This window comes from Elgaria multicarinata, chromosome 12 (assembly GCF_023053635.1).
Source record: "Elgaria multicarinata webbii isolate HBS135686 ecotype San Diego chromosome 12, rElgMul1.1.pri, whole genome shotgun sequence".
Taxonomy (NCBI): Eukaryota; Metazoa; Chordata; class Lepidosauria; order Squamata; family Anguidae; genus Elgaria; species Elgaria multicarinata.
In genome coordinates, this window is record NC_086182.1 from 20104461 (window position 1) to 20119498 (window position 15038).

The 15038-nt window shown below is 43.0% G+C and overlaps 1 protein-coding gene across 1 annotated transcript in view; it reads left to right on the plus strand.

The window, feature by feature from the left end:
* Positions 1 to 15038, plus strand: part of GCK (glucokinase) — a 38017-nt gene that overhangs the window by 7842 nt on the left and 15137 nt on the right. The window contains exons 2-3 of the mRNA XM_063139235.1: positions 13870 to 14032; positions 14353 to 14507. Of these exons, the coding sequence (XP_062995305.1) occupies positions 13870 to 14032; positions 14353 to 14507 (318 nt within the window). The remainder of the gene's footprint in view (positions 1 to 13869; positions 14033 to 14352; positions 14508 to 15038) is intronic.

Below are 15038 nucleotides of genomic sequence, written 5' to 3' on the forward strand. Positions count from 1 at the left end.
ATTTTCAAGGAATATCATTTAGGTCTCTGAGTGAGTAAGCAAGCTGGCCAATCAGTTAGTAAATCGGTCAGTTCCAAGCATCATTGTAAGTTTTAAAATATTGCCATAAATACACATTTTGGGCTAATGTAGAAGTTGGATGTAGGAAGCTGTCTTAAAACAAGTCAGTTTGTCCACCCAGCCTAGGATTGTCCATTCTGACTCACAGTAGTTCTCCAAAGGTTTCTGGTGGGGTAGGGTGGCCAGTTGCAAAAGAGGACTGAGCTACCACACTTTAGAGGGAATTTCAGCATAGCAAGTGACACCTGCTGAAATCCCCAACTATAAAAGGCGCAGGGGCCCTGTCCTCTTTTGTATCTGGGCAACCTAGGCCGGGGTCTTGGTCAGCTCTGCTCCCTGAGATCTTTTAGATGGGGATTGAATCTACAACCTTCTGCATGCAAAGCCTGTGTTGTGTCATGGAACTACGGCCCTTCCCCAAAGGAAGAGAGAATAAAGAAAAGGCTTGGCTGGAAAACGTTGACTTAGCTCTTTACCTTGAGCTGAGTCCTTGCCCCATCCAATAGATCACTCATGGCATAGTCTCATCTGCTTACTAGCAGAAAACTGCCGCAATGAAAATGCTTATGATCTCACACAGTTGGAGCTCTGCAAATAACTAGAATGAAACTGACCGAATTAAAAGCCATTAACACATATAGGCTCACACCTGGCTGGCTCCTCTCCTGCACAGCTGTGCAACCCAAAGAGAGAGGTGTACTACTGGAGCTGACCTACACGCAGTCCAGGAAAGGGTTGGTTCATTAGCTTAAAAGAGCCATGTTCAAGCCACACGTGAGCAGTCAAGAACGTATTTGTCTTGGAGCAGCTGCTATGAATTTTGGGATGTTAGCCTAGGAGTCTAGTGTCATAAAGAATACCAGATTGTTATAAATCTCATATCTATATAACATTTACAGCTAGCTGACACATCCAATCATCTTAAGCTTAGCCTCTGCTCTATATTCAAAATACTTCACTGGTCTACATACATTGTGTCAGCAAGGTGTCATTCAAAGCTGATCATTTTGGATATTTTTCTTAAATCCTTTAGTTGTTGGAATGTCTAAACCTATCAGGTTCTGCTCTGAGTGAAAAATTAGGAAGCATGATACAACATGTACATTAAGGCTTGGGGTGGGTGGGGAGTAATACCAGGCTTATTTTAGAGAAGAGGCAGCTGTACATTAAAAAGTTCACAGCTCTGTGAATGTACTTTGAGCTTTCTCTTTTTAATGCACATGCCACTCTAACCTGTCAGTAAACCTAAAACTGGTAAATGCTACAGCAACTGGTTCACTGATCCTTCTCAGGAGCTTTATCACACCCGCGTTATACTGTGCAATCACTGCGAATTGCATGCAAAGGACTCGAAGTTTTCCACCTTATAATCTGCTTTGATTGTGAAGTACTCCCATGTATCTTGCTTTAATTGTGCAATAAAGCAAAAAGATTCACCCTATTTAGCCCCTACTTTTTGAGCGTATCTTCTGAGCCGCCGCTGGGGCACAGGAGCAGGATTTTAAAGAAATGCTTACATCTGCGTAAGCTTTAATGATAAAGACACCAAAATTGGCACAGCAATAGATATTAGGGAGAACTTTAAACATACCAAATTTGAATTGAATTGGGTCATCCGTTGATTTTTTATGATTTTTTACATTTCCCCCCTTAAACTCACTTCCTGGTATGCAAAGGATCGCTGTCGCCCGGTAGCAAAAACAACAACCGCGAAAGCTTAGCGCTATGGGGATAATCCGAGGGAAGCAGGTATGTGGGACCAAAGTCCAGCCCCAAATGTTTATCCACTCCATTTTATTCCTGTAGTCATGATGGTACTATGATTTGAGTCTAAAATCCAAAACTGCCCATGCTCAGAGTATTATGGCAAACAGTTTTGTTGTTGTTCTAACATATCAGAACTGTAGAGAAGCATATGTAAAGTATGGATTGGCAGAAGAAGAGAAATGTTAAGTCATGTGCTTCACAACTGAAGCAATACACATGAACATCTAAAAGGCCCTCTTCTAAGACTGTTAGCTCCAGGCACTAAAACTATCTAGCACTACTGGTTGTAGAATGCTTGCTGTCCCAGCGGCAAGAGGGCAAGGCAGCAATAGTGATGGGTGCTATATTTACAAATAGGCTATGCTGAATAGGTTTCTTTAAAATTTATGGCAATATTTAGACTTAACAGTCAAATGATAGTAATTTGCCAAGTCCTAAAATGAACTAAATTTGGCCTGGATTAAGAACAGAGGTGTAACGGTGGAAGGGGTGTGTGGGTGAGAGAGGGAGGGGGGAGAAGAGATTTCAAAACACATGTTAAGATAAATTTCATGGGTGGCAGGCCCAGATTTGGGTTTCTCTTTTTGCTCTTACCTATTTGTACAGCACATGTAATTTTGAATGACTTTTGTTTCCTCAAGTGAATGCTTCAGTGCAGCATCCAAGTTTCAGGTAAATAATTAACTCTATGGCCTAGTCCTCAATTGAGGTAATAAAACTGTTGTGTGGGTTGTACACTTCAGGCTGGTGGGAGCTCACATGATTGAATGCTTCTCATGGAGTGCAGGGAGTATTCTCATTACATAGAAAACCAGTATGTCAGGGATACAGATAGTCGAGAATTTTTGTCCTTGGCAAACAGTTTTTCTGTTTGGAATAAGTTTTATCAGTGTTTGGGATGTGAGAGGTGTTGCTTGTAATATATAACTCAACTGGCATCACCTGTGCAAAAGAGGAAGGTATCAGCAGGTTTGGGGAAAGCCTAGTAAGGTTTGCAGAAGTACAAAACGCCTCTACAGGGTGAGCATGCTCAATGGCTACAGAATGCTACAGTGGGGTGAGGGCAGAAAACCATTGGAAATGAGAGGAAATAGCTGGAATTCTGACCAGGGAACATTCTACGCTGCAACATTTCTTTGCCGGTCCCATGGATTACTTACTTATTTCAAATATTGCTATCTCTGTTCTGTTGAATGACCTGCTGCTATGGGCTCTCCTACCTCTCAATTAGGGTGACCATATTTGGGAAACCAAAAAAGAGGACACCTAGTGTGTGTGGGGGGAAGCAGCTTTCTGAGTCCTGCAGAAAGTACGTTATTCCCCCACCACCTTAAAGAACACGATTGGAGTGGAGGAAGGGAAAGGATTTCATTCTGCACCACCACCATCCACTCCAATTGGGGCCTTTTCTATAATGTCCACGAATGACCCACTTTCCCCTTTAAGACCTCAATTGGAGCTCCGGGTGGGGGAATGATGTGCCTCAAGAAAGCATGTCACTCCCTCCTGCCATGCTAATGGCAGCCTTAAAGAGGAAGGTGTGTCATTCCAGGACATTATTGAAAATTATAGAAGATCCCCCCTGACACCATGGAAAGAACAAAAACCAGGACAAATCCAGGGAAATCCTGACAGTTGGTCACCCTATCTCAATTGTCACCTAGCGGCAGCCATTCCATGGGACTGTAGCAAAAGGAAATGGGAAGCAAGGCCCCACCGGGCGTCTTCCCGCTCTGAACTGTTTCCATTCCAGTAGGCCATAAGAATGACTACATAACTTTAAGGACAGGTGCCTGAGTTTTCTTGGTTTCCTTTCCCCTCCTCACTCCTTTTTCCTTTTGTGCCATGGCTTTTAAGATTGTAAGCCTGCTTTTATTGATAGTATGCAAGCCGTTCTGGGTGCTTTTTTCAGATGACGAGCTGGGTAACAATGCTTTAAATGATACACTTTAAAAATGAAACATGCTACCTTTCCATCACTTAGGTCTTCAAGAACACATTTGAACATAGCAGTTGTTTGCAGTCTCAGTAGGGCAGGTTTCCACGTATGGGGTATTTTACCCTAGAACAAACCAGTAGACTAGTATGGCATGGGTTGTCATGGTAACGGAAGGGGAAGAAAAGAGGAGAGGCATTTGGGAGTAGTTAGGAATGGAAAAGGAGGCGGAAAAAGGAAAAGAGGAGAGCGTTGGTGGGACTTGGGGAAGATTGTAAAGAGAAGGCTATCTTAATGTGCTGTTTTTAATAATGTATTAGTTTTAAATGTTTTAATTATATGTATTTTATGGTATTTGCATTTATGTTGTACCCCACCTCGAACCGGAGGGAGAGGCAGGTAACAAATATATATATATATATATATATATATATATATATATATATATATATTATTATTATTATTATTATTATTATTATTATTAAAGCTGCAGGAGCCCTGCCCTATTTTGTATCTGGTCACTCTAGTATATCTCCTGCAGCTTTAATTGTTGTGATAAAGAAAGAATTTCACCAGGTGCTGCATGCATACAAATGACATCTGCTGAAATCCTCTTTTCTATACAACTGTTAAAGATACAGGAGCCCTGTCTTCCTTTCCATATGACATAAAGTGGTGCTAACCTGGGGTGACTATACAAAAAGGAGGACAGGGCTCCTGTACCTTTAACAGTTGCAAAGAAAAGGGAATTTCAGCAGGTGACATTTTTATGCATGCAGCACCTGGTGAAATTCCTTCTTCATCACAACAATTAAAGCTACAGGGGCCCTGCCCTCTTGACCGGCTACAAAAGGGGGCAGGGTTCCTGCAGCTTGAACTGTTGTGATGAAGAGGGAATTTCACCAGGTGCTGCATGCATACAAATAACACCTACTGAATTTCCCTTTTTATGCAACTGTTAAAGGTACAGGAACGCTGTTCTCCTTTTCATAGGGTAACCCTAGCTAACCAGCATATAAACTGAAATACTGAATGATAAACAGAAATAGGGTAAATTATTTAAAGAAATGTGTAAAGAAACAACTGGTCAAGAATATACCACTCTGGAGCATTTGGCGTGCTTTCGTTGAGAATCAAGAGTGAATACCTACTACGGATGATAATAAATTTTGTTCAATTTGAGGAAAGAACCCTTTAATTTTTCCCCACACCAAAAACACTCTGACGGTGTCTGAAGAAGCTTAAAGCGAAACGGGTTTATTAAGCCGGCAGCCTGTTAAACAAGTTTCTTATCAAGCGTCTCACAACTATAAACTAAACAAGTTTCCTACTAAGAAGTTTCCTACTAAGCATTCCGCAACTATAAATAACTTTTGTTTAATCAAGTAAAACAAGTTTTTTATCAAGCGTCTTGCAATTATAAACTATTTTTGCTTAACTGTGGACAACTTTATATTTCATTGTTTATCAAGCGTCTCGCAATTATAAACTACTTTTGTGTGGTCAGAGCACTAAATATCACGTGCCTGATATTGTTAACAATCTTCTGTTATATTGTAAATATAGTGTGGTACTATTATAACATTATATAAAATGTTTCTTTAAATCATTTACCCCATTTCTGTTTATCATTCAGTAATGCAGTTTGTATGCTGGTTAGCACCACTTTATGTTGCTTATTTCAATGGCTGTCTTCTATATTGTATAATTATTCCTTTCCATATGGTCACCCTAGCTACTTGGTAAGGGTGGCCAAATACGCTGCTACCACTCTGAGTCTCTATTCTCACCTCAAAGGAAGCTGGGATACCTGCCCAGCTGGGTGGGAGGAGTACAGGAGAAGGAGGTGTGTGTGTGTGTGTGAAAGAAAATATTCAGTGTAGGTTGTTTGCCTGATTGTCTGACGGGAACACAGTAGGTTGTTTGTATAACCACCTACCCAGCATAGCTTTCCACCCACCATGGATTAGTGTGATGCGCAGGGCCAGTGCCAAACTATTTTGCGCCCTAGGCAAGGCAAGGTACTTGCACCCCCACAAAAGAAATTGCCCTTAAAGGTCTGCAGGATCCGTCCCTAGAATCCAACGTGGGGAGAAGAGGGGGAAAAGAGGCGGTTGAGAGGCAGAAGTTTGGAGGACGCCTTGGCAAGAGTGGCGCATATTAAGCTGTGGGGGGAGGTGGGGGGGGGCTTGGGGCAACGGAAAGACTCTCCTTGCTCGCTTCGCCTTCCCGCCCCGTGGGCACTCGGGAGTGCCAGTGGGGTACCTTCTCTGCCCAGCCAGCCAGCCCGCGGCACGCCACTTCCGGCTCCAGCGGAGGCTCCCCGCCTGCCAAGCAGACTTGCCAAGCAGGTGCCCATGGGCGGCTGGCTGGGGCTTCGCCCAATCAGGCAGAGGCCACTCCCTCTCTGCCCCAAAGGAGCTGCACCACGGCAGGCACTGGGTGGGCCAAAGGACCCTTAAAGGTCAGTACTACGCCCCTCTGAGGTCTGCGCCTTAGGCGGCTGCCTAGTTGGCCTAATGGTAGCACCGGCCCTGGTGATGCGTGAAACCAGCCTATGTCTTGATCTCCGTTGTGCAAGGGAGAGTTTATAGCTCTTTGACATGTCACTGAGGCATTGTCCAGGAGGGGCCTTGGATGCTCACACAGACCCATCTGGGTCTCCTGAAACAGACTGACTACTGCAGGACAAACAAACATCCCACAAAACTCAAACACACAAAAGTAAATAAAGCTTTTGAATCTGACAAGTCTGATCCTCTTAAGCTTAGCCTCGGATTTGCACAAAACACTTGACTGGCCTAGATGTTGTCTGGCCTAGATATTGTCGTGTTAGCAATGTCATGCCATTCAAACTTGAGGAAATTTCCAGTACATGAAATGCCTTGAGGCATAGTCGCTTCAAGGGGGGAAAAAATCCATACCCCAAATTCTCTGCAGACAGAAACCAAGTGTCAGAGAGATGCCTGCATTAGAAACCTTCCCTCTGACATCTGGTTTGCAGTGTGGAACAATTTTTTGTATAGTGTGAAATGAGTCTGAGGCTGTAATTCTACCAATACTTCACTTGAAAACATTGGGATTTACTTCTGAGTAAATATGCTGAGTATTGCAGCGTGTCCCTTAGGCTGCAATTCTGTACCCAGTTACCCGGGCGTAAGCCCCATTGAACTCAGTGAGTCTTACTGCTGAGTAGATATGCATAGGATTGCACTGTTATGTATTTATTGATTCCTCCTTTCTCCAAGGAGAAAAAAGGTGATCTACGTGGTCTTTCCCCTTCCAATTTTTATCATCACAACAACTCTGTGAAGTCGGTTAGGCTGAGAGAGTGTGTCTGGCCCAAGGTGAGCGTCATGGTTGAATGGGGATTCGAACCTGGTTCTCCCCAGTCCGTTCCTCTAACCACTACACCACACTAAAACCACCCACAGGTTACTATGAATGCTGAAGGCCCTGCGATGTTCCTTCTTGTGTCTTTTAGAGGCACAAACCGAAGCCATCCCGAATTCCTAAGAGGACTATCGGCTGATGCACTTGGAATGCTGTTCTCCCGTTTGCATCATTTTTGTTAGCATTGCCATCGATAACCGACCTTCGTTTTCTGTGCTGGGCAGTCACCGGGCCCATTTCTCCTGCTGGTGAACCTTTAATCTTTTTGGATTGGAAACGTTGCCCTCACTATCAGCAACGCTCAGCCTTGAGCTTAAGCAAACATACAACAAAGAGAGGCAGACACTTGGGCCTGTCTTGTCAGTTTCTGACCGGGTGGCCAGGCGCAAACAGGCCACCAGCAGATTCCTGACCGCTCCCCAGAGTAAACCCTGATCCATTGGACAGAGTGGAGGATTCACACTTGTCAAAGATGGAGAAGCTGTTTGAGAGTTTGTCGCAATTGGTAAGGGCTGCATTGATCTCCCCTCCCCGCAAGTCTCTTGTGCTATGTTTGTAAAAGTGTGTTTTTCCAGTAGCTTCTCCATACCTTGGAGGAGATTCTTTTTTCACCCCATCTTTCCTGCAAACCCCAAACTTTTTGCCTCTCTTACCCTGACTCCGTTGCTGTTTCATTGGCCAGTTTCATGGCAGACCGTTTGCAAAAGGGAAGTCAAGAAACGGTTTGGAATATCGGAATATCCACAACTATTAGCCAAAATGAGAGGAAACCGATCACCACAAAGCACAGGGAGTCCCTTAAGGCTGTGGCTGAAAATAGGCAAATTGCTGGGTTGGTGGCATATGAGGAACATGCCAATAGGCAGTCATCCTGAACCATCGCAAATAAGTGTGATTGTTAGGTCAGTGTGAAGTCCTTTGAGCCTGATTAAAAAAGAGGACATTTTTAAAAAAAGATTTGAACGATTATGTTTATATCCAGCCATTCTTTCCTCTTGCAAGGAACCTGAGACAGGTTACATGGTCCTCCTCTTCTCCATTTTATCCTCACAACAACAGCCCTGTGATGTAGGTTAGGCTGAAAGTCAGTGACTGGCCCAAAGTCAGCCAGTGAGCTTCATGGCTGAGTGGGGACCAGAACCCTGGACCAGATCTACACCAATCAGGATATGATGCTTTGAAAATGTTTTGAAAACTGTATATGCAGTGTGTTCTCACTGCTGTTATAAACCGTTTTAAAGCAGTAGTGTAGATTCTGCCCTGGTCTCCTGAGTCCAAGTCCAACTCTAACCGCCACACCACACTAGTATTATTCTGCATTCCTTCCTCCTTTCTGCATTGAACCTGTGGGAACCAGCCACTTAAAGCTTCATCCCACATACCTGCTTCCCTTGGATTATCCCCGTAGCGCTAAGCTTTTGCCGTGTACCAGGAAGTGAGTTTAAGGGGGGAAATGTAAAAAAATCATTAAAAAAATCAATGGATTACTCAATTCAATTCAAATTTGGTATGCTTAAAGCTCTCCCTAATATCTATTTCTGTGCCAATTTTGGTGTCTTTATCTTTAAAGCTTACGCAGATGTAAACATTTCTTTAAAATCCTGTTCCTGCACCCCAGCCGCGGCTTGGAAGATACGCTCAAAAAGTAGGGCTAAATAGGGCAAATCTTTTTGCTTTATTGCACAATTAAGGCAGGATGCATGGGAGTACTTCACAATCAAAGCAGATTATAAGGTGGAAAACTTCTGAGTCCTTTGCATGCAATTCGCAGTGATTGCACAGTATAATGCTGGTGTGATAAAGCTCTGTGACACACTGTGATTTTATGATTGACCAGAAATTGTGTTATTTTCCCATTATTTTCCTTGGTATACATCCACTATTTATATACCATAGCATTCAGGAGTGGTCAGCATCAGAGATTGGATACTTGGCTCAAGGAAGTTTCAGAGATCGTTCAGAAATGTAATGGACTCTGAAAGCTTAATTGAATGGGAGCAATGCAGATGGATAGATTTCCCCCATCCTGTTCACCATCTTTCACTGTTCATGGCCCAGGCAGCAGTGGGGATTCAGCTTCCTGCTTTATGCCACTTTTAATATATAGTTTCAACTAACAAGAAGCCCAGGTGAAGCCAGGAAGTGCTGTCCTCACTCTGAATTGGCTTCAGACATCATTATGTAGCCAGATCTCACTAGGGGGTTCAGATGATTACCCTCATGCTCAAAGAATATGTGACTGTGTGTACTAGCCTCACTGCTGTGCCTAGTGCCCATGCCCCTGTTGTCCATGTGTCTGGCATGTTTCAGAATGGGCTCTATAAGCATACTGAGGTATGTACATGTGCTCCTCCAAGGTCCCCCACTGTATGTAGAACGTTACATGTGAACATTGGTACATGTCTCACGTCGCTTCTGAAGAGGGCCAAATATCTGATGCAGTGTGTGGTGGTTAGACCATGTGGTTTTGTGATCCTTGTCCTGCTTTCTTTGAACATGGGGGATCATCAGAACCCCACTCTGCATTGGCATGGGCCATTCTCATGAAGCCAATTCAGAGCGAAGGCAATGCTTCCTGCTCTTACCCTGGCTATTTGTTAGTTAAAATATATTTTAAAATAACGCCCATCAGCTGCAGGGAGTGTGATTATTCCTGCAGTAAGCAGGGTTTTAGGTTTCCCCCTTAACAGTTTTTTTTCCTGGTAAGATAATGGTAGGAAAGCATGGGAAGATTACAAATGATAGATGATCTCTGGATCCTCCATAAAATCCCATGTTTGAAGCAGGGTGATTGTTGGAGAAAAGCCTTCCACAGAAGGCTTATTGCTGGAGAAAAGCCTTCCACACAAGGCTTTTCATATTGAATTCATTCATGGGTTATGTTTATTCATATTTATTATCTGTGATTGCTACACAGAATTGATGAGTTCAGGGGAAGTATACCACTCTTGAGATCTGTCGCTGGGGGCAAATTATATGGGAGAGCAGCTGCTCTTGTGCCCTACTAATTGTGAGTTTTCCAGTGACATTTGGCTTGTCACTGAGGAAGCAGAACGTAGGATTGGATGGATCTTTGGTCTGATCCAGCAAAGATCTTCTTATCAACTCTTTTGCACTAGTCTGAAAGAAAGGCAGAATTGCCTTGGGGGGGGGGGGAATTGCATTCCTTAATATATGTAGCAAGGAAGTGATACTAATATTAATGAAAGTAGGATGCCTAATAGGAATTACTTTGAAATCACATTATTCCTTTTATTTAAGATTTTAGACGGCCCCATCATGGAGGTCATGGAAGGTCGCAGGCTAAGTGAACTGATTGTCTTGCCAAACTCATCCGCAGTCCTCTTGGCTACCAAACCAAAGGATACCTAAACCTAGTGTAAATATCATTTGTTCTATATTTAGTTCCAGCCCATGAGAGTTTTAATCAGCAAATCGATCGATGAAATGCCTCTTTTAGACCTGGAATACCACCAGCTACTAAAAATAGAAAAAACCAAGGTCTTTTGATTGCTAATCTAAGCACCAATCTTCAAGGTGTTTCATAGGCAAATACACACATGACCCAAATTCAGAGAAATAGGAGATAGGGTGACAATTAAAATACGCATGCCCTAGTTGCAGTTATTGGAATTGCAGAGTACCTCAGGAAATAGACTTTTTTAATGTTTCTTCACTGATAGTCCTTCTAAACGTTCTTGTTTGGGCAGCAAGTATAGCTGAGCATGGCATAGGTGACCATATCCAGGCAAAGAAGGGCGAGGGGGAAAATGTTTATCATGCTTAAGTAAAGCACAACTTTATTTTCTGAGATACTGGGGGATTTTGTGGCATTATTTTCTTGTTACAGGTCATCCTACAGGTCTTCACTCAAATGCAATATATATGGTTCCTTTTTATGACACAATGGTGCTGAGAGGTTGGATAACCTGAGAGGTCGTGATTGACTCTTGGTCACTCAGTAAGCTTTATGGCTAAGTGTGGATTTGGAGCCAGATTTCCCTAGTAAAACACAAAACTGAGAAAGTGATTTACGAAGGACTGATACCAGCAAATAGGGGGAGTCCCAGGGTTCCGTTGGAGCACAAGTAATTGCACCTTAATTACTCAGTTCAGTTTCCTTTAGGGAGATGGAAAGCTTTAATTCCATGATTCTTCCCATTGTGCTTTTATTTTCTTTCTTTTATAGTGAAACTGTCCTTTTTGGGGGGGCAATTGAAAAAGTGAAGGGGGTGAAAAGAACAGGAACTGTTGCACAGTTAAGGTGCAATTAACAGTACAATCTCATATGTGTCTACTCAAAAGTAATTCCCACTGTATTCCATGGGGCTTACTCCAAGATAGGTGCTGCAGGAATGCAGCCTAAGAGACCATTTAACAGTAACGCTTCTACCATGTTAAACAGGAAATAATAAAATGGGCAGACATTTCAAGCAGGTAACTACTAATTAAAGGGGCAGTGGCCTTGAAACACCTCATTAGAGCTTTGCCAGGCCACCTCAGACAGGCTAATGATGTAAATGCTATATAAACAAGTCATCACAAATCAGGTCTGACAAAAGTTGGGAGGATGACACACAAATACACTGGAAAGCTGTAGACTAGCGAAGATGTCTGGTCTCTCCATTAAAAATATGAGTAAGCAAAAATATGGGTGAGCAATTTCAGAAAAAATGATAACCATAATCTCTTTTGGTATGGAAACTGCTATCCCTTAACTGTTTAAATGTTTGCTAAAGTAGCTGTCAGATCAGCAGAAAATTTCGCATTTTGTTTTCTATGTAAATAGCAAACGAACGCCAGTTGTGATAGCTATACAGCACACATTGACCCTGCTCATAAGGGCACCCAGAGCCTTACATAACTTCAGCAGGAATTTGGAACAAGAGTTGAAGGGATTTCTTCAATGTGAATGCTGGCATGCGTAGACCTCGGGATCATAAAAGTGCCTGAAAGGCAGATAGATTGAACACCTACAAAACTTTTCCACATAGGAAACACATTCTCACCAGACTGCAATGTTAAACGCCTTTATTACAACATGTGATGATCATTCCCTCATGCTGAGACTTATAGGGAGAAAATCAGCACCATGTACATTGATGGTGCTATATAAATAAATAATAATAATAATAATAAATCTTTAAAGAAATTTCAGCAGTTACTGAGCTATCGATGCCAGAAACATAGGGCAATGCAACTCAAGGGTCGTATCCTATTCTTCCTTGTGACAACTCAGTTGGACTTTGTGAGACATTGGAAAGTTAGCACAGACACCTCGGTGGGAACCTGGTACCAAAAGTTTTGGCACATTGCCGTAGCAGAGAAGCTCAACTGCCGGCTCAGACTTTAAAAAGAACAAATGACTCCAGATGCATTTTTATGGTTTGGCATCCCTTTATTTCACAAGTAAGTCAGAAAACATGCACACACCACCTGCAGCTTATACACAGACATGGGAAAACTGATTAAAATTCCTATTGATGATTTGTGTACACTGATTGATAGGGCTGAGCACCCGCAGTTTGGTTTTGTTATTTAAGAACATACGAACATAAGAAGAGCCCTGCTGGATCAGACCAACGGTCCATCTAGTCCAGAACTCTGTTCTCACAGTGGCCAACCAGCCATCGGGCCAGGGACCAACAAAGCAGAACATGGTGCAACAGCACCCTCCCACCCATGTTTCCCAGCAACTGGTGCACCCAGGCTTACTGCCTCGAATACTGGAGTTAGCACACAACCATTAGGGCTAGTAGTCATTGATAGACTTCTCCTCCAGGAATTTATCCAACTCCCTTTTAAAACCATCCAAATTGGTGGCCATCACTACATCTTGTGGTAGTGAGTTCCATAATTTAACTATGCGCTGTGTGAAGAAGGACTTCCTTTTATTTGTCCTGGATCTCCCACCACTAATCAGCTTCATGGGATGACCCTACTGGGTTCTAGTATTTTCAGAGAGGGAGAAAAATGTCTCCCATTCCACATTCTCCATACCAGGCGTAATTTTGTACACTGCGTAATTTTGTACACTACACTTTGCTGTTGTTGACATTGGTAATGGAGGAATAAGAAATATAGTGTTATACGAGTTGTAAAATATCTTCTGTACATTTAAATAAATCATAATAAAGTTTTTTTAAAAGCGGAAAAAGGCAGAACAATTCAGCAAAAATGTCTTCCATATTTTGAAAGAAACAGAAAGATGTAAATATGTATAGCTACTTGAGGAAAAAAAAGACTCATTTTATGCTACTGTTTCCAACATAAGAGCCATGCATGATCAGACCAAGGGTCCATCTAGTCCAGCATTCTGTTCACACAGGGGCCAACTAGCTGCCCACGGAAAACCCACAAGCAGGATATGAGTGCAAGAGGACTTTCCCACCCATGTTCCCCAGCAACTGGTGTACATAGGCATATGTCTCTTCTACTGGAGGAAGCACATAGCCCCATTCCTCTTTTCTAGCCATCCAAATTGGTGGCCATCACTACATTTTGTGGAAGTGAATTCCATAGTTTAACTATGTGCTGTGTGGGGGCAGGGGGGACAGGCCTTCCTTTTTTCTGTCCTGAATCTCCCAGCCATCAGCCTCATGGAATGACTCTACATTCTAGTATTATGAGAGAGGGAGAAAAATGTGTCCCTTTTCATTTTCTCCATACCGCACACATTATTTGGATGTTTGCTTGTGTTTCTTCCCTTGTAGGTGGAACAGATCCTGTCAGAATTCCGGCTACAGGAAGAGGATCTGAAGAAGGTGATGCGTCGGATGCAGAAGGAAATGGACCGGGGACTAAAACTGGAGACACACGAGGAAGCCTCAGTGAAGATGTTGCCCACTTACGTTCGCTCTACCCCTGAGGGATCAGGTAACTCATTACCCTGTTGGAAATAGATGCTTGTTGGGAGGTAGGAACTCAGAACTGCCTGTTATTTCTTATCTCAACCAGGGCCATCCAAGATATTCTGGTGCTTGACTCAGAAAATCCAGACAATGCTCCCTTTCCTCACTACCCTTTAATGGCTTACTAGTCCTGATGTCTCCATGCTATCTTTAGTATCAGAGGATGTCCCCATATAGTACAACAAAATGTCCCACCCTCCTGTTGTGCTGCTATGAGGCTTTTAAAAGCCTCCATTGACACCATTGTGGCTAATGAATGGACGATGTTGCACTTCTGGATTGCAGAGGTTGGAGATTTCCTATCTTTGGATCTCGGAGGCACCAATTTCCGAGTGATGCTGGTGAAAGTTGGTGAAGGTGAAGAAGGACAATGGAAAGTGAAGACAAAACATCAAATGTATTCCATCCCAGAGGATGTCATGACAGGAACAGCTGAAATGGTGAGTCAGGTGATTGAGTCAAGTGAACCAAGTGACATGTTGTATACTTTTGGGGGTGGGTATGTCTCAGGATCATCAAGAATGAAAGAAGGCTTGACCTGGGTGTGGGGAGGGGAAGGTTTCAGGTTTGAACGTGGAGGCAGTGACAGACTTTGTATTTCTGGGCACAAAGATTACTGCAGACGCTGACTGCAGCCAGGAAATCAGAAGAAGTTTACTTCTTGGGAGGAGAGCAATGACAAATCTTGATAAAATAGTTAAGAGCAGAGACACCACACTGACAACAAAGGTCCGCATAGTTAAAGCAATGGTATTCCCTGTAGTACCCTATGGCTGCGAGAGCTGGACCATAAGGAAAGCTGAGCGAAAGAAGATAGATGCTTTTGAACTGTGGTGTTGGAGGAAAATTCTGAGAGTGCCTTGGACTGCAAGAAGATCAAACCAGTCCATACTTCAGGAAATAAAGCCAGACTGCTCACTTGAGAGAATGGTATTAAAGGCAAAACTGAAGTACTTTGGCCACATAATGAG